This window comes from Rhamphochromis sp. 'chilingali' (genome assembly GCF_963969265.1).
Source record: "Rhamphochromis sp. 'chilingali' genome assembly, chromosome: 19".
Taxonomy (NCBI): Eukaryota; Metazoa; Chordata; class Actinopteri; order Cichliformes; family Cichlidae; genus Rhamphochromis; species Rhamphochromis sp. 'chilingali'.
In genome coordinates, this window is record NC_137946.1 from 9533174 (window position 1) to 9552749 (window position 19576).

The following is a 19576-nucleotide window of genomic DNA, read 5'->3' on the forward strand; positions in this document are numbered from 1 at the left end:
GAGAGAGAGAGAGAGAGAGAGAGAGAGAGAGAGAGAAAGAATGACATTTCTTTAGTTTAAACTGTAACTGTGGAGTATATTTTAAAACCATTTGTAATGTAAAAATAGGTTAATTGTTTCAGAAAAATCCAAAATGGGCATTTCTTGTTAAAAACAAATCATATTTCAAACTCAGGCAATTGTGAGAAGAGAATTTGTTAATTTTCACATACACATTTTATTTTGCATCATAGGATTGGAAAAAAAAATGGCCCTACTGTATGTGGCTGTGTATTCCTGAGGGCAAACCAATCTGGCATAAAGATTCTTCATAGGGAGAGCCATTACCAGAACAACGGTCAGAACATAACCATCCAAACAAATGTAAAGACATCACATTCCCAATCTCACTGGCAGAAAATGATAATTGGCTGTATTTTTTTTAAAACTTTACAAAACATCTTTCAATTTGGCAGTCATTCAAGTCTATACATGTTGATGATAGTGGAAATCCATAACCATTCTGCTCTGTCGTTCATAACAACAAATTTGAACAGTATCATTTCTTTGATGTTTAACATCATAAACACATGTCATTAAAACATCCTATTTCTCTACAAGTGACATTGGACATTTTTAATTAATCTATCCAATGCATTATAGGTGACCTGCTCCAAATTCCTGTCATCTTCTCATTTCACAAACTGTCATATTGTATTTTTAAATATTGCACTATCATCATGTCACTGGATGTAACTGTAAAAGGAACAGATATATATATAAATATGTATTAAGAGATTAATGCTGGGAATGGCAGAGAAGTATATTTCCATTTGTGTTTGCTTTGGATATCACAGCTGATGTGTTACTTGGTTACCATACAAAATCTTCTATTAACCATTTGTTGAGAAACATTTTTAGTATAATGCATAATAGGTTTCCCAGCAAAAGAAGTATGAAACACAGTTAGTTATTTTGGCATATTAGTTTTCGCCTGTGTTTTTTGCCTCATAATTCTCAATAGATGAACATTTCTCAAAAAAACAAAAAATACAGCACAGCCAAGTATACATGTCTTTTTGTTTATGTTCTCGATTCCCCTCTTTGCCATTATGATTCTCCTCCTCAGCTTAGCTGACAATGGGTTTGTGCTTATTTTCACCAAAATGCTCTGTGCAAAAATACAATGATACAGTAGCTTCATCAAAACAAGCTAACAGTTTGAGCATTAATGAAAAAAAGGACTCATGGTAATAAATCACAAAAAAAGACAACATTGGGTTTGGCTTGCATAGCAAAGCAAAAGAAAGAGAAAAACATTAAAAAATCTATTTACAAATTATGCAAGTCCGTTTTCATTTGAATCATTAGTCATTTTGTTAGTTGTGTGTTTTCTTCCTCATCTCCACTGTGTGAATTGTTGTACACCATGTGACAGAAAATAGAAGCGGACACATAACGCACTGTTTACTCTTTTGAAGAGGGGGATGAAAATAACACTGTGAGAGTGGTGTCTGTGTCTGTACATGACATTTACAGCTCTGCATTTTATCCTGCACAATTTTGCTTCTTTGTCTTTATTCTGTCTCCATTTTCCAAACATCATACAGTGTCACTCGCAGAGAAAAATCTCATAGCGCTTATAAACAAGGTGTCCTGGGACAGGCAGCAACTGCGGGGAATGATGCTTCACATAAACTCTGAAAGAAAGACAGACAGACACAAAGGAAACAATGTAAAGTCTGGATGATATAAAAAACTTTACTCTCACAATCTGGATGTTCAGCTGCCACTCTCAGGATGTGTCTGAGGTGACAAGACAAAAGATTTTGTTCAATCTATACCAAAACTGTATTTGTTTTTGTTTTTTCTAGGTTATGTATAGAATTTAATAATAAAAAAAATCCCAGGTGATCTGACTTTATTTTATTATTCCCCTTCCACCAGATTCTACCAGATTTCTTTTAACTGAATTTTACCATTCATAGGAACAGCCTTTTTAACTTTGGGGTTCACTGTTAGTAGAATATAACATCACTGCTAATATTGCAAACCCTTGAATGTGGTATACTGTTCCAGAGAACACTTAGTGTTTGTTAGATTTAGGAAAAACTGGCAAGCATAAGAGTGTCAGGAACATTGCCAATAGCCAAAATGGTATGGCTACACTACTGGTCAGAGCATCTCAGTCCTGTCAGTTGATCCCACATGACTGAGATGCTACGTTTTGAACATTACATACAAAAAATACAACAAAAGATAAGTTTGAACTGGTTGCATGAAGAGTGAATTCTAACCTGTAGCATCCACTGCTGAAAGCCTTAAGGCTGCTTATGAGAGAAAGGTGAAAACACAATGGATCTATATGCTTGGTGGCCTGATCTTATACATCACATTTTCAGTGAGGTGTGTTTCCCTGTTATGCAGGAAAGACACTGGTGCATAACAGGAAGCTATTATACATTGGAAGAGTGATGCTCTGGCCAATGCACTCATGTAGTTGATCTTTTAACATTTATCAACTGCCTAAACATTCTTACAGACTATCTACACCCCTTCATGTCCCCTTTAATTTGATTGATGATTCCTTCATACCGTAAATTTCATTCAAGACTAGGGTTAAAGTTTTCTAACTGTCCTCCAAATTTTCCAGATCTCAACTCAACTGAGCATCTGAAGGATGTCCTGGAAAAAGTCCAATCTATGGGAGCCTTACCTTTACATGCTACTAGTCATATTTAGAGGTTAAACGGTATTACGGAAGTGGTTTTAATGTTGTGTCTGATCAGTGTATGTAGTATATATATAGTATATAACTGAACCTGTCTAATGTTAATCTTTGCAGAGTGAAAATTATTAAATGCATCAGAATTCATGAAAACTTGCATGTTATTACTTTCTTGCTTGTGTTTGCTTTACAAGAGATATCCAATATTTGTAATGTGCACACACACACACACACACACACACACACACACACACACACACACACACACACACACACACACACACACACACACACACACACACACACACACACAAATACAGTAGATCCTTTTGAGGATGAACACTCACAGTGTTCCCTTTTCTCTGTGCCGTTTGTGGAAGGATGCCCGTTGTGGGAGGGTTCTATGCCAGCTCTCTTGTTTGAACCCCTACTCAGGGTGGCCCTGCTGGATGATGTCGTGCCACTCCAGGATGCCATATGCTGCCGCTCCAGCGTGGACACACTCACCATGCACTCCTCAGAGGGGTCTGAGGGAGCAGCTGCCCACGAACTGTGCATGTGGGAACCCATGCCGTGCAGGGACTTCATGGCTGGTGTGTGGGCTATTGAGTGGATGGTAGATCAGGGTGTTTGGCAAAGGATACGAATCAGACGTCACGATATGGGCATTCTCATTAAATGTACTAAAAAGACTTAAAATAAATAAAAAGTAATAGCTGGGGGTATTAAAGTCCAGACTCACCGTCTGTGTTAGTGTCTCTTCGTCTGGGAAGAGTTCCAACCTTGTCTGTCTGAGGCTTGTTAGCAGTGAGTGGCGCCCTCTTGTGTCCAAGGCTATGCGAGCCTTGTGTACCATGGTCTGCTGTGCCAAAGCTGTCTGAGAGACACTGCTCAGAGGCCTTACCTATAATGGACCGAAATGAGACAGTTATTGAATATTAAGGTTTGGGTATGAATTCAAAACCAAGTATTTGGAAAACCCATAGAGGATCAGCAGATCTATTAACAAGCCAAACGTGTCAGTTGGAACGATAGCGGAACTCAAAGCTGCGATTGAAATCAACAAATACTAGAAATTTCAAAAACTGTCTGTTCTACATCCTAGCCTATATGTGATATGCAACAGAAGGTATGAGAGCATATTGCTACTGAATGCCAGAATCAGAGTACAGAACTGTTTTTCTTTGTTTGAGTGACAATAAAATCAAGCTCTAAAACCAGACAAGCATTTGAAAATAAATAAATAAACTATTTAAAGAAGTACTCCACAAATGCAATATGGCAGCCGCTGTGGAAATACTGCCACCACAAAAAAACCTTATTCATGTTTTGATTCACTGGACTGAAATAATTCCCTCGCTGTGACTGAATGCACTTCTAAAATAGGAAGAACTCTTGACAGCTAAATATGAGTTCATAAAATGTTTGCATTGCTAATGTTGGTAAATATTTTTAGTCACACTGATCTGCATTTTGCCCTGCAATGGGTTAATAAAAGGGCTTAAAAAACACATATTCTCAATTCACATTTCAATTTTAACCTTTCAAACAATGGAGTCTAAAAATGGTACAATCCTGTCCCTGTGGGAGAAGCCATCAAGTTTCTCTTTAAAGAAACATTTTCACACAGTAAACCTATTTATAAATGCATCAAATCTTAAATGCAAGATGTGTTTCTTTTCAGTAGAGCCCTACTAAAGATGTTGAAATATCATATATTATTGCTTTGACATCTATCCACGGAGGACTTCAAGCAGCTTTTAACAGACTGTCTTAATATTTCTTTGAAAAAGAATAAAGAGGTATTAATGGTTAACCCTAAACTATCTGAATATCCTTGAGATGATGAAACTGTTTTACATTTGCCCAAATGTATTGTCTGCATCACATTGCGCGCAAATCGCGGTCCAAACGACCAATCAATGTCCTAAAAGACCAGAACAGTGTACGGGGGGCTTGCATGCATGTGATTAAATGATCCATTTTATGCTTTTGTGTTTGTGTTGCCGACCCATAATTGATTAGCAAGGCTACACACTGCAAAACATTTTCACTTCAAGCTTCAGTGGCCCAACCACATTGGCAGATAGAGTGTTGATATTGAAGAAATCTGCAATGCCTTGGATAGTTAGAAAGCTGATTTTCTTGATTATTCACTGCTGTTTTTACATTATTTACGTGTGATAGTGGATATTGTTAAAAAGACAATATTGGTTGTCACCCACCATAAAAGGCACTTCTTCTTGTTGCGAGTTAAAGAATGTATTTCAGAAACTATCTGACATGAATGCAGTTTCTCAGATTGGCTGAATGTATGAACAAGAAAAGCAGAATTGTCTCCTCTTTGATATCGTCCTTTTCTTAAGTACCCCATTCAAAATCTCTGATAAGAGACAGATTTCCTTTTGTTGCATTTTGACATCTGTATTGTTATATGTTTTAAATCTACACTTTTGTGGTTTTTCAGTAGTGATGACAGCAAAACACATGTTTCCTTTCAGTGAATCATAACTATATCCACATGTCTCCCATTCATATGCAGTCATGGTGAAAAGAAAGCACACCCTCTTTCAATTCTAACTTTTTCTGTATCAGGACATAACAAATAATCATCTGTTCCTTAGCATGTCTTAAAATTATTTAAATACAACCTCATATGAACAACAATGCATGGGATATTAGATAGTGCCATTATTTATTTGACAAAAATTAAGGAAAAATGTTGAAATGATGTGTGAAAGTCTAAATACAGCCTCACTTATAGCCTCAACTAGGTTACTAATCAAATGCATTAACAGCAACTACTTTTAGCAGTTTTAGTCTGGAAAATTCAGGTGTGTGCTAACACGATACCAAGGAGGAAAACCATCCACAGTGATCCTAGAGAAGCAGTTACTGCTGCCAATCAATCTGGAAAGCATTATGAGGCCATTTCCAAACAATCTGAAGTTCATCATTCCACTGTGAGAAAATTATTCATTAGTGAAAAACATTCAAGACAGTTGCTAATTTTCCCAGGAGTGGACTCTGCAGTAAACTCACCTCAAAGAAACTGAAAAAAAGAAAAGAAAAAAATCTACATCTCAGATGCTACAGGCCTCAGTCAGTATGTGAAAAGTTAAAGTTTGTGACAGTTTAATTAGAAAAAGACTGAATATGTATGGTTTGTTTGGAAACAGGTTGCCAGGAGAAAGTCTCGTCTCACGAAAAGAACACGGCAGCAAGGTTTAGGTTTGTAAAGTTGGATAATCTGGATAATCTGAAGACTTCCGAGTGGAGATGTTTGGCCATACAGCCCAGCACCACATCTGACAAAAGCCCAAGACAGTATATTACCACCAACACATCATACCAGTTGTCAAGCACAGTAATGGAAGGGGGATAGTTTGGGCTTGTAGTTTGCCATGGGAACCAGGAACCTTGCAATCACTGAGTCGAATATGGACTCATCTGTGTTCCAAAGTATTCTAGAGTCAAATGTGAGGCCATTTGTCCAACAGCTAAAACTTGGTGCTAAAGGTAATTGTATAAGCTACTGAATCATGGCTTAGTTTTTCACACACTGCTTCAGCATTTTGGCTTATTTTTTGCTACATGGTGTAATATGCAATGCATTGTTGTTCATCTCAGGTTGTATTTTTAAAAAAATGTTTTTTTAGTTATGTCCTCCAACGTAAAATTTGGAAATTGAGAGAGGTTGTACTTTCTTTCTTTTTATCATTATGCTTTTCATCGACTACACTGAAGATGAAAAACTTCTACTAGCTACATTCTCACATGGGAATGATATTATTCTTAAAAGTGGCATGCCTTCAGTGAGAACACATCAAGTGAAAGCTATGAATTAAAAATGGGCTCCATAAATAAGTAATAATCATACCTCGGTTTCACAAATCATCCATATTCCTAATGAAAGTGCTATCGGTGAACTTGGTGTAGGCATATAAAAATATAATTAGAGCATGCATGTTAATATCTGTCATATTTTCAGCACCTATGCATTATTATTTACCCATATTTCCATGTGAGCATGACCTCATAGTGTCAATGACTCAGTGGTCTATTCACTTAAAAATGAAGACAGCAATTAATTTTTAAAACATTTTTACCTGAGCCCTCAAGGTTATCCATGCTGTGACCAGGAGTGTATTCAAAGCCACACAAATTCTTTGACACCACAGCATATCTTTCATCCTCCTCCTCCTCTTCCTCCTCGTCTTCAGAAAGGAGAGTGGTTCCCAAATCAGAACCCAGTGTACTAGACATGAAGTCGATTGGGGAGTTGGACACGTTTGGACTGGTTTTCATATGCCTATTTAAATGTGGGGAAACAGTGTGTATTAATAAAATGTTTTTAAAGCAACAGAAGACAGATAATGGGCGTGAAAAATGCTGCAAAACAAGCATTACAAATTCAGAATCAGTAGATATTCAGGAGGGTGGAGATGCAATGTGCATACACTATGAATGCCTGCAGTGATTTTACTGATTACTTTCTCAGTGCTGGTGTGTGTTGTGCTAACACAATGGAGTTGTAATTGGACTGGATTAAGGATATCTGGATGGGCAGGGCTGTCACCAACATGCCTGTTATCTCCCGCACAGCTGTCCTCCATGATGGCTCGCATCCCACCATAGAGGAGATGCATGCATAATTACTAACTCTATTTACTGATGTCAGAACAGCGTGTAAGACTAAACCCAGTCATTACCCTCCATGTCGCCACTGACTTGTCAAGTTTTCCAATGCTCCATCAAAGGTGTAATCAATGGAGAGATGTTTTTATCGCTTGCAAGACACACGGGCCGCAGGTCTGAGCTGACACATGTAAATACCAGCATTGAAAGGCACTCAGACATTTTCCATTGATATGCAAAATCCAAACTTTCACCAGAATAAAATGAATAAAATTACATGCATCTCTCTAACAGAGCAAAGCAAACATAGTTGAATGGATCTGCGTTACCATGCAAAGCTTTCACACTTTCACATTATTACCAAAAACAAGAATATGAAAGGTGGTCTTAAAAAGCCATCTTTGCTTTTCCTTGTTTGGTGTTCTAGCATTTTGGTTGTGAAGCATTTTGTGATGCTTACTGTATATTGAAAAGTGCTATATAAATAAATTTTTATAAAACCTAGCTTTACAAGGGAATCTTACCATGCCTGCTTGGCCACTTCATACTGGTAGGCTCTAGTCAGCTCATCCAAGTGAGCCTGCAAGATGGACTGCATTTCTTCATGGTGGGCAGAACTGAGAGAGGACGATGAAGGCTGACTAAAAGTAGCTGCTGCTGGGGAGGAGGACCTTCCTCTCAGGGGAGGAGTGGGACCTCTCTCTTCCTCTACTTCATTTTCCAAATTCTGATGGCGGTAGGTCTGGACAGACATTGGTGGTGCCCAGCTTCCGTTGTCATATCTGGCATGTGGACAAAATGTTTTCATGTTAATCACCACATTGACTTTCCTAAATAACTGATTAGAGATGTATGCCAAAGACAGAAAATACCTGTAAATATTCCACTAACAAAAGTGTTCTCAACACTTTTAAATGATCAGAAAATAGCAGCCACAATATGTTTAGGCTTTACAATGCAAGTGTGACTGTGCAATTCAGGATGGCAAAATGTGGTCCTGAAGACATCTGCTCTAGAAGATTTACCACACAGAGAGTAGCACTTTAGCCACCATTCAGAAAAATCAGAATCTCTCATATCTCATCATCATATCATATTATCCCAAAAGAGCACTTTGCTCTCTAAGTGCAGGCTTACTTGTGGTTCCTAGAGCTTCCAACAATACAGTGGGGGAGACAGAGCCTTCAGCTGTGAGGCTCCGCCCCCGTTAAACCAGCTCCCTGTTTGGATTTATCATAATCCAAAGACAAGCACCTAATATGGATATCTTTGGTGTGAACCCACATAGGCACAGAAAGATCCCCAGCTAGTGGTTGGGTTCAAACACACCCAGTGGTTTCACAACTGTAGAAATGGTGCTAGATAAATAACAAAAAAAAGGAATTCACTCCAAGAACTTTTTAATTTTGTTGAGTTAAATTATAATGTTTTGTTTATATGTTAATTAGCACTTATTAGCAGCTATGTTAAGGATATAGCTTGCTAACTAAGCTCACACTGTTAGCGCTTCATCATGTGGTTTAAATATAGTCACTTCTAACTCGAAAAAACATGGCATAGACAAAAAACAAACAAAAAGGCTTCACATTGCAGAGTTCAGAAATTAGTGTGGGGCAGCATGGCGACCACATCCATTTTTCATAACAAAGACTTTAGCTTAGTCTTAGCCAAAAGGGCTAAATGTAGGCCAGCAGTCACTCAGCTAACTAGGGTACTAGCGTTTAACAGGCTAATACAGCTAATTCTTTTTTCTTTCACAAGGTAAATTAAACAGGCAGCTTATATCCAAATTCTGATAATAACACAAAGCCACCCATGCATACACTCTGCTTGGGCCCCAAGTGCAGGCTCTGTGTTTGCATGTGTTTCTTTTCTGTTTTTATGTATTTTAGTACAGAGACTGATGACATATGAATGTACATTACCCTCCTCCATGATTTTCCTGGGGGTAACAGTCAAGGTCAACCTCAGTCCCAGGCAGGGGGTTCATGGGTGGTGGTGGCAGAGGCATGTTAGCCCAACATGTCCCATTTGATTTAGAGGTTTTTGTTCCACTTTTTAGCTTCTTTTTCTTCCCAGCCTTTGCACCTGGGGGTAGGCAAAGAGAGGTTTAGCTTCCTCTATACAAAATACGCAAGAGTATTATTCTACTCTCAGTCCACACACATTCGGTTTTGCTTGGAAAAAGGTACCTTCTATTTTTCTCTGCTGCTTCTCTCTGTGAACTTTTACCCAACCTGTCTTCTACCCAGTTTTCATTATTCGTCTCTCCTGTGTGCTGACAGCACATTACAACATTTTCTAAATGTTGACATTTCTTAAATAGGCATCAAAACCTGCGGCAAACCACTTTAAGTTGCTTCTCCACTTGTTCTCTTTATCTGTGGTTAGCTTGACATTTAACTGAGCACACGGCCTATAGTGCAAAAAAAAAAAAAAAAAAAAAAAAAGAAAACACAGAAAAGCCTCCACGACTTTACTAAATGTATATAAGCTACATAAATAGCTCCAAACACTGAGGGATTTTCTTCTTCCATCTAATCAAATTAACCCAAAAGAAATGTGTCATGATTGCGTGACATTTCTAGGCAAGATAAGCTCCCAGGGTAGAATTGTGATGAAGACAGAAGAGTAATTAAGGACATTATCCTAAGGGTTTATTTTTAGTGAATATGTAAACAAATTCTCTCCTTCCTAGTTTGGTCTTTCCTTGGTTTAGCTCCCAGTAATTTAAATGATAGGGAAAAAAGTGCTTGTGATTTTGCTGCAAAGATGCTACACTTAGTTCACAGAGACCCAAGGAGTTTATCATAAAATGAAAAAAACCCAAAACAAAACCAAAAACAATCAAATAAACAAAGATCTTGATCATTTCATCGTGGCTCATACCACTGCCAGGGCGTCTGTCAGTTAGCGAGTAGCCCAGGTTTGCTATTTCCTGCTGGGCTTGAAGAGAAGCCTTCCAGCGGGGATCTGGCCTATCCACCGCCAGCTCGTGGAAACTATTGGACTGAAGTATTTGAGTGGTGGCATAGGGGGTGGGCTGAGTGCCTCGTGCTGGGCTGCTGTAGCCTGCCTTCCCCATGAAGTCGATACTGCTGTAGATGGCACCATCAGACAGCATGGTACCAGTTTTCTCCACCGCTGCAGACGGTAAAACATCTGAGGCAAAAAAGAGGATGAACACAGAGAGGGGAGGGAAATGGAAAAGGCATCATGGAGAGATAAGTTGACATGAAGTTAACGATCTTTAAGGTCATTAACACTCCCTGCTGCTCCAGCACTCTGTATTAGTTAAATACATTTCTCAAATGGACTTGATATAAATGAAAGTGATTATCAACAACCATAATTAGCATGCAATGCTCTGTGGGAGCCGGGTGGAGTGCTCACAAGAGGGATGCTCAAACAGTGCTAACCTTCAGCTCAACAGTCTTGCACGAATAAAGCCTGAAGCTCACCAGGGTTCCATTGAACTTTGAGAACATGTAGGCATACAAACACATAATGGAAACCAATATACTTCAACCACTGTGCGCAACCTCGAAAAACGGACAATGGCAGAGCATGACAAAGAATGATGGGGAAAACAATATCTAAACAGTGCAAATTTAAGCCAGATATCAGGCTTGTCACATCAAATTAGTAAAACAGAGCCCTTGAAGGCTGTTTTAATTTGTGTGTGTGTGTTAACCTATTTGTGTATATGTGCTTAAGTGTGACATCCTGTCAGCATGCTTCCCAAGGGATCAACATCAAAACTGTCCAACTAGGCATCGCTAAACCGTATTCTTCATCGCTCCGGCTTGTTTATGTTTCTTACCTCCTCGGCCAAAGTTGCTGCCGCCTTTTGGACTCCCTAAGCCCCCGTTAGCTGGGAGACTTGTGGAAGGCCAGGAGTCAGCTAACCAGGGGAGGCCTGGATCACCTGCTTTTAACAACCCTGGACGGCTGTGAGAGAATGTTTAAAGTCAGACAAAGGTGGATGAGAGGTGGAAAGGACACCAGAGAACCAGTGACATTGTTAAATATTCAGCCTGCCCTGCTTATTTTCTTCCTGCTGCATCAACAACAAATTGATGCGAAAACTCATTCAGCATATTCTCGCCCGTGGAGCAGCCGAGCACGCAGGCAACAATAAACAACAGAGAGACATAAAATGGCAAGTCTATAAATCAGACTTCTGCCTCCCCTCGACTCTACCACCCCTAACTCTCCCTGGAGAAGCAAGGCAGGCCTAAATACACACTAAATCCACTTTAGAGCCTTAGCACAACAGAAATTTACATTTTAAATTGAGAATCATGGACAGCCTCTGGCAGATCAGCTACACTGCTGCTCAGTCTCCATAGCAACAGAGACAGCAAAAGCCCATTAGGTGGTTTAGGAATGCTACCATGTCATTTTGTCTTTGTGAAGTACAACGTCCACGAATAAAGGCGTTCGCTTCAAGGTAGGAAAGTTGTGGGCAGCAATTCAGGGAGGAACAAAAAATAGAAAAAGACAATTTACACCCCCTCTATATCAGCTGCTGTAAAAATGGCAAAACATTCACATGCCTGCACATTAAGTAAACATACCGTGTGTCTGCATATGTTTACTTAATGTGCAGCTTTACAGTGAGTTTTCCACTGAGCCTGATTTACCAAGTGCCAGGGGAGTTGTTCACAGCTGACTTGGTGATGGCTCAAAGGTGTTCAAACAATTACGTCAATAATTTCCATTTTAAACTACACAAGCATAATACATATATTTCCTTGGAAGAACAGGGCAAAGCTATGCACAGTAGCGCAAGCAGTCTGTGCACCTTCAGTGTGGAGAAAGGCACTCATGCAAAAGGGTTTTACAAGAAAGCGTTTATTTTTAGTCTATTACTTGCAACATTTGTTCTGGCTTTGGGCTTATCTGCTTGCTTAGGTGTAACAAATATGTAGAGCAAACCACTGTCCACAGAGCAAATTCACCTCTTTCCCCCTGTTGTTTTCAGGAATACTTTGATATTCTGTGGACACGCTGTCTTTGCTTTGGGCATTTTGAGCAGTCTGGAAATTCTATCGGCCACTGAGAGGAGTCTCAAGGTCCGACGCATTGTTCTTCTGTCTCCACATAAAACCCATGACTCTACTTACTCTAGGCCAAGCTTTTTAAACAGCACATTCATCACCTCTCCCCTCCTTTATTGACCTCTGGCTCACTCAGATGAACTGAGAAGCGCGCCGGTGACTAAAACACCTGCATTAATTGGTAGCTCTCAGTTCAAAGGAGTCATTAATGATTTCATCACAGTGAACAACAGTGGAAATCGTGCACTGATACAATATGAATAGGCGGGGGTGGGTGAAGGGGGGCATAAATGCAAATTCCATTCATCAGGAGAGAACTCTTCATATTAAGTTTTACGATAGCATGGTGTCATTAAAAAGTTCACCATGTGACACCGAAATGTCAGCTTGGAAGCTTTAGCAGTAGGGTTTCTGAAGGTTTTTAGTGGAGAAATTCTCACCTTCCATTGCGAATCAGGCCTCTGTCTCTTTGGAATGTCACTTGGAGGGAAAAGAGGGAGGAGAGAGAAACAATTAAACTGTCAAGTAATCAACAGCATGACTGTAGATTTGAATGGCTGATACATTACTGCTGTCAAGAATGAAGGCACCTAAATTGCCGGGATATTGTATATACAATGGCACAATGTAAAGACATACCTGCTCGAGTGAAGGTGAAGGACTGAACTGCAATTTAAAGAGACATAAAGAGTGTGCGTATCAGAGGGCATATCAAGTGGCATAAAGAGTGCTTAGAAATATTAAAATGATTCAAAATGCTCTCGTGTTCAAAAGATATGGATTGTGTGCTTTCATTTTTGCTTTGTTTGTTCATCCATCACTGATATGTCAGCACTGTGATCATATTTTGATGAAGCTTGGGCAATAACGCAGCTAACATTCCAGCATTTTCTGATTTACACTGACTGCCCTGAGGGAGAAGTTTAAATGAAGGTGACATTTTTAACCTTTTATTTTTTATTTTTGCTCGCCTCAGGTGATCTGCACTCTCATCATAATTCTATTTTTTTATGAAATCCTTCCAAAATACATCTTGAAACAATACGTGTGCAACAAGAAAGACAATTACTGATGCAATAGCATTTTTAAACTACTGCTATAAATTATTTAAAAATGAAGAAATCAATGAATTTTTTAAGTCAATGGCTCTTATAGAAAGAAAAAAAAAAGAATCCATTGTTTTCCAAATGGAAATATGAAATTTTGGACTTAAACTCCTGCAGTTTTTGAATAAAGGGATCAGAAAACCAGCCCTCAATCACATAAATCCCTGCTGAATTAGGAAATCGCACTGCTCTCTCCCCAAGTCACTAAATAAAAGCTGCAATACGCATTATGAAATTTGCACACAGCTTCATGCTCGACTCGCAGTGGAATAAAAGAATATTCCATACATAAACCTAGATGTACCTCATGTTAATGTGCAAACAACACCAGGCATGGTCTGATAATGGAAGGGGATGTTAAATTACTTATCTCGCATGAATGTATTAGAGTGTTGAGGTGTGCTGCTGATGGAACGCAGCACAGTCGATGCACATCAGTGCACAGTGAATTAAAGTAAATAGGGCCTATTTCCATCCGCGCTGAATACATTTTCTTTGTTCTGCGTTTCAGCCAGCTCAAATGGAGTCACATCTGTGATGGCATCAGCTTCCGCTGGAGAGAGACCTACTTTGCTTTGTGAGCCAGTTTTGATGCAGAACCATGTAAATTGATTTTTTTTTTTTTTACCTGCATAGTTGCTAAGTCCTTTCCTCTTTTTTCTCCTCCAGTACAACCAGGCACTGAAGCCCATGAGGACAATCCAGCAAGCCCCTCCCAAAGCAGCGATGAAGGCCGGCTGCTTCACCACATCTGAGATGCTGTTGTTGTTGTCCGATCCTGTCATTACGTCCCTCAGTTCTGCACCTGGAGGCACCACACACCCACACAGGGAGAAAAGGGAAAGAATTTAGAATTTTAATTTCAGTATGAGTGACTGAATGGGATTAAAAAAAATATTGAGCAGGAAAAAATGCAGTTCAGAGAAATTAAATTGCAACAAAATTTTATTCAATATCATCACAATGTTTGACATAGAGATAAATAAATATGGTGAAAATGTACAAGTTTAAGCAAATCAAAGAAGTGTGGAACACACTATGTATCAAACCAGGACACATGGACTACAGAGACCACCGAAAGATGAGCCCGTGAAAAAATACAAACACAAAGAGATAAAAAAAAACCCAGCATCAGTGCATCCAATATAGCGTTAATCAATTCAGCAGTGCACTTATCAACTTGAGCTGCAAGACACAAGATTGACAGAGCAGCTCTGACAGAGTTTGATTTTCTGTTGCGGCTACTGTGCTGTGAAATTAGATTCACAGTCTCCAGCAGGAACCACCCCCCCATCATTAAGCTTCATTCCACAGGCCTGTTTCCCTTTCTCTGGGCGTTAGGGGTGTTATTATATATCAGTCAAAAGTCACAGATGAAGAGCATCTGGCCTGAGCTCCCATATTGATTCTGGGCTTATATACGCTGGGCATCCTTTAGTGATTTCATAAGATGTGATAGGCTGATAAGCTCCTACAAAAACACTGTCTACTTTGTTAGCGCCAGCTGCACACATATTGGAGAGGATTATTGATATGGCTAACAGTACTTGGCACAGTGTTACCAGGCACTACACTTAATGAACTGCTATTGATTTCTCTATAGACATCTGGCGTTGTAAAGCGCAATTTTCTTTCTTCAAGTGCGATAAATTGATAAATCATTTTCCCAGACCCCCAATCTGTGATAGAGACCTAGGTCTCCTATCTTGGGGTCATTTTATTTGACTCGAGGTTTGGCGTGTGTGTGTGTGTTTGTGAGAGAGAGAGAGTGGATTACCCAAAGTGATGAGCTGGGGTATGCTCTTGACCCCCACCCCTGCGCTGGTGCCTGCAGCCACCTCTACACGGTACTGCACTCCAGTCTGCAGACCCCCAACTACCACTGAACGGATGGTCGCGTCCACAGACTTATTGACATGAAAGCGAGTTTCGTTGGCCAAACACCAGATCTGACAAAGACAGACACACCAGACAGATTTCATTGTGTGGTTGTACATCACTAAATCACTAAACTATTCAGTCTGGAGAAGCCTGGGCTCACCTTGTACTCTTGTATGATGCCATTCTGTTGGTCAGAAGGAGGAGGGTCCCAGGATACACTGATGGATGTGCTGTTGTGGTTTCCCACTGTCAGCACTGTCACTTGCTGTGGAGGCGCACTTGGTGCTGATGGGTCACACCGGGAGGGGGGGGGGGTGGTAAAAAGATTAAAGAAAGAAAAGGTAAAAAAGAAAGAAAGAATGAAATCACTACACATAGTTTATTCTGAAAAACGAGTGTGTCTTGTTTTATTTATTTCTTTTTTCATATGTCAAAGAGGGATTTGTCTCACTCGCTACCTCAATTCATATTAATTCAGCAAGCCAAACAACATGGGTTTTTCTATTTCCTAAGCCAGCCTGGCAGATGGCTGCTGGGAGTACTTCATCTCAGTTTCTTATCTTAATAGTGAGATTCTTATTGTGTTGCTGAACCCAGTAAGTAAATCACTTTCATCATGTCCTACGCGCACTACACCATATTGGCCACATCCAAATGCTTCCAGTGTAGATGCACTCAATTTAGCATGTCTGTTTGAATAAAATTGGTCAGTACCCATGTCTGATAATAAGTTTGAGGTGATTTCTTGGTGTGTATGTGGAGACTAAGGGCATAAAAAACAAACTTTAATAGTTCTTTTTTTAAATTAGAGATTGTGGCACCCTCCATAGATAGATGTAAAATTTAAAGAAACTATAGGCAGCAGGAGGCAAAAAGATCATATCTATGGAACTGTGCAAATCAGGCAATCCCTGGGCACATAGTCTCTCTCGATTCCTAATAAAATCATCATTACGTTCTGACTGAATGGATGAAACAGCTAGTTTGAGCCCGATTAAGGAGGCTTAAAATAACAATACTAATCACAGTGTTTCAATATATGGAAGGCACTGTCTTACTGTACTGAGAAGTAAAGGTGGAAATGGGCGTTGTGAGTCAAATTCTCAAAATGGACATGGTGTCTGTACTCTCAAAGTCAAAAGCACCAAGCCATGTATTAGCGCATATGAACTAATGACACAACAGCATATTAGAAGTGTATGACAGAGCATTTGTACAAGATTTGATCCTGACCTCTGCCAGTTATTTGACATCTGCAAAGCTCAACATCAGCCTCAGGTAATTTACATAGCAAAAAGATGACAAAACAATAGATTTCTTTTGTTGCCAGATGAAACAAATCTCCCTGTATAATGTAGCTTGTGCTTAAAAGAGCGGCTATGAACAGATATGGCTGTGTCTGCAAAGTACTTGACAGGCTGGCAGGACAAAGGAATTAAATCAGCCATAGGAGATGCGGTTTATTTTTATTACATTTAACAAATTAACTGAGCTCAGTTTGAGGATATCTATATTCAGACATTTAGGCAGTATTGACTTTCCAAAGCAATTACCGTTAAACAGACTCACACAAATTACTGTCCCAGTATTGAGATGACTATTGTTCAGAAGGAAGGAAAAAATACACACGCAATGAAGGAAGAGTCAAATATAAAATACAGGATATTATATTATACCATATCATCCTGCCACAAATCTTTACTCCTTTCATTCAAGTAAACATTTACAAGTAATTCCAATTTGATTACAGGTGAAGGAATTCAACTTTCTAAGTCATCAACAGTCTGAACAAAGAAGGCTCCTAATATTCAGCTTCGGGCTCATAATATTTGAGGCAATCCTTTTGTCTCTGAAGACAAAAATCTAATCATAATAACTAATCTGATGGAGCAAAAAACAAACAAACAAACAAAGCATTCCATAAAACACAGACCTCTACAACTGTTTGAGGATTTTTGGGGGGCTTTCAAAACCTCAGCCAGGAACAGTTTATTTGTCAGTTTTGTTTGTTTATCTTTTCAGTTTTGATTTTCTGAAAAAAGGAAAATACACATATACAGATAAAATCAGAAGGTATGCTATATGTCAGAAAGTACACAGAATAATGGGCATGTATACGGTTCCACATTTTTTTAAATAAATGAAATGATCATAATTTCTGATTATACCACGTTTAACATTTTATTTCAAAAGTATTCATTCCTTTTGTCATTGCACGTTATTCTGGAAATACTACCACTGTCTGTATATTTTATAATAATGCTGCTTCATACACTTTCCACAAGGCACCTAGTAAGCTTAGAGCAAGCTTAGAGCAGTAGTAGAGTGACCAATAAAAAAAAACTGCAGGAGGGCAGTGACCACTAAATGCCTTCAGTGCTCCAAGTAGGGTAATATCAGGTCACAATTATCCAAGTAACTTTCAGCTTTCCAGATGTCATTTCAGAGGTGCTCTTTTAGCAAACAGTGCCTTTCCAGTCAGTCAAAGGTCTGCATTAGGAGAAGACAGGAACCATTAAGTGTAGTTCTACAATTTCCATATGTACCACAACAATCCCCTTGGATGAATAATAGCTAGAATACCAGTAATGACTCAGGATAATATTACTATAAATGGCTGCAAAACCAAGAAAAGGTCAAAGATTATGTTCTTACTAATGTGACTAATACTTATATTAGGACTGATGTGAACTGTAGCTAGAGAGTAATTTCAAGCAATTAATGCTTCCAATGTCTAAGTAAACATTTCAGGGGTTTTTTTTACCCACAGCTGTGCAATTAAACAAAAGCTACTAAAGCTGCTTAATGTTCTGCTATGCAGGATATGAAGTAGTAAACATAACCTGTTATGCAAATGGATGCATAATTTAAGCTAATTAATTCATGAACTGGTGAACATTACTCTACAACACATCTGCCCCCGCCCCCAAAAAACAAAAACAAAAACAAAAAAACAGTAATAAACTCTATCTAGCAAGAGAAGGGAGCTCTGTTTCATATGAGAATTTCAGCTTTTAGCCTCACTAATGTCCATATGAGACCAGGTCAGATCAGAGGTTCTCATTTTAACAACTATACAAGCATAGAACCTTGACTCATGGGTTCATTTGACTTGCTGTGAATACTGGCTGAAAGCCTCTTTAAACTCACTGAAAGGTTGTGAGGTGCATTAGTATACAAATTCTCCCTTGTGCAGTAGGGAACTTCATTTCCAATCTACCTTTGATGGATAACAAGTGATTTTCTTGCAATTTTTGCAAGAATTGCATTTCTGTGCAGTAGAGAATAGGTTGAGCAAGGCAATTTTTTTCCCCTCTACCACAATGCCTTGTTTCTAGGTATCCCTGAGCAGACCATATGCCCCCATCTGCAAAGACCTCTGTGATCCTGTGTGGCCATTTTAATTGGGCTCCAGTGAGGTGAGTCTCTCTTTTTTCCACCAGCTTTATCCCCTAGACTAAGCTAGCCCTGTTCTCCTACTGGGGGGAAGATGCAGCCCTGTGATCCACTCATCATCAAACACAGATGCTTTGGGCTAATATTTTCTCTGACATTAATGGCCTTGTCATGACTTGTTTTTCAGCGCAAGCCAAGTTCCACACCATTCAAATGATGCAACACCTGAATGATGCAATGAAGTAAGTGAAGATATTGTCTTGTTCACCCACAGGCAACATATGTAGCCGCTGTAAATGAATGATGATACAGTGCATTCACTTTTTTTTACTCTTGAAGTCCAAAATGCAGTCTCACCTTCAGGGGAATTGATTAAATTTGAAAACAGTGTTAACCTTAATGCCATAGCCTGTATCACCCGATCATGTTTGCTCAGTTGTTATGGAGATCTTTTGCAAAGAGAGGACAGTAACTCTCATTGCTTTTAGCACATTTTCAGATGAGCCGGTAACGGCTTGCAATTTCGGTGAAAAGAAAAGCTAGTGAGTGGATGTTTAGTTGGGATTGTCACACAACCATATTCAAGGTTAAAGTGGATTTTCACATCAGGGGCTTTAAATAATAAATATTGGGTGATTTGACTGGAAGGTATAGAGAAAGTTAATGAGAATCAATGAGAGCATGAATCCTTTAACCTGAATGAGTAGCACTGATTCAGTGACTCCACCTGTAAGATTCATATGCATAATTGAAATTTTGTAGTTCTTTCAAAGTTGTCTCCTTAG

The 19576-nt window shown here is 39.1% G+C and overlaps 1 protein-coding gene across 2 annotated transcripts in view; it reads right to left on the reverse strand.

Annotated features, from left to right (window-relative positions):
• Positions 1–234: 234 nt before the first annotated feature.
• The window catches only part of LOC308386648 (roundabout homolog 2-like), an 83846-nt gene continuing 64504 nt past the window's right edge, over positions 235–19576 (reverse strand). For both annotated transcript variants that reach the window (XM_080866344.1, XM_080866343.1), the window contains 13 exons: positions 15556–15680; positions 15292–15463; positions 14143–14319; positions 13048–13074; positions 12849–12888; positions 11169–11296; positions 10235–10507; positions 9271–9433; positions 7870–8127; positions 6817–7019; positions 3450–3611; positions 3055–3309; positions 235–1679 (listed from right to left, as the gene is read on the reverse strand). In XM_080866344.1, the coding sequence (XP_080722470.1) occupies positions 1678–1679; positions 3055–3309; positions 3450–3611; positions 6817–7019; positions 7870–8127; positions 9271–9433; positions 10235–10507; positions 11169–11296; positions 12849–12888; positions 13048–13074; positions 14143–14319; positions 15292–15463; positions 15556–15680 (1985 nt within the window). In that variant the 3' untranslated portion in view covers positions 235–1677. The remainder of the gene's footprint in view (positions 1680–3054; positions 3310–3449; positions 3612–6816; positions 7020–7869; positions 8128–9270; positions 9434–10234; positions 10508–11168; positions 11297–12848; positions 12889–13047; positions 13075–14142; positions 14320–15291; positions 15464–15555; positions 15681–19576) is intronic.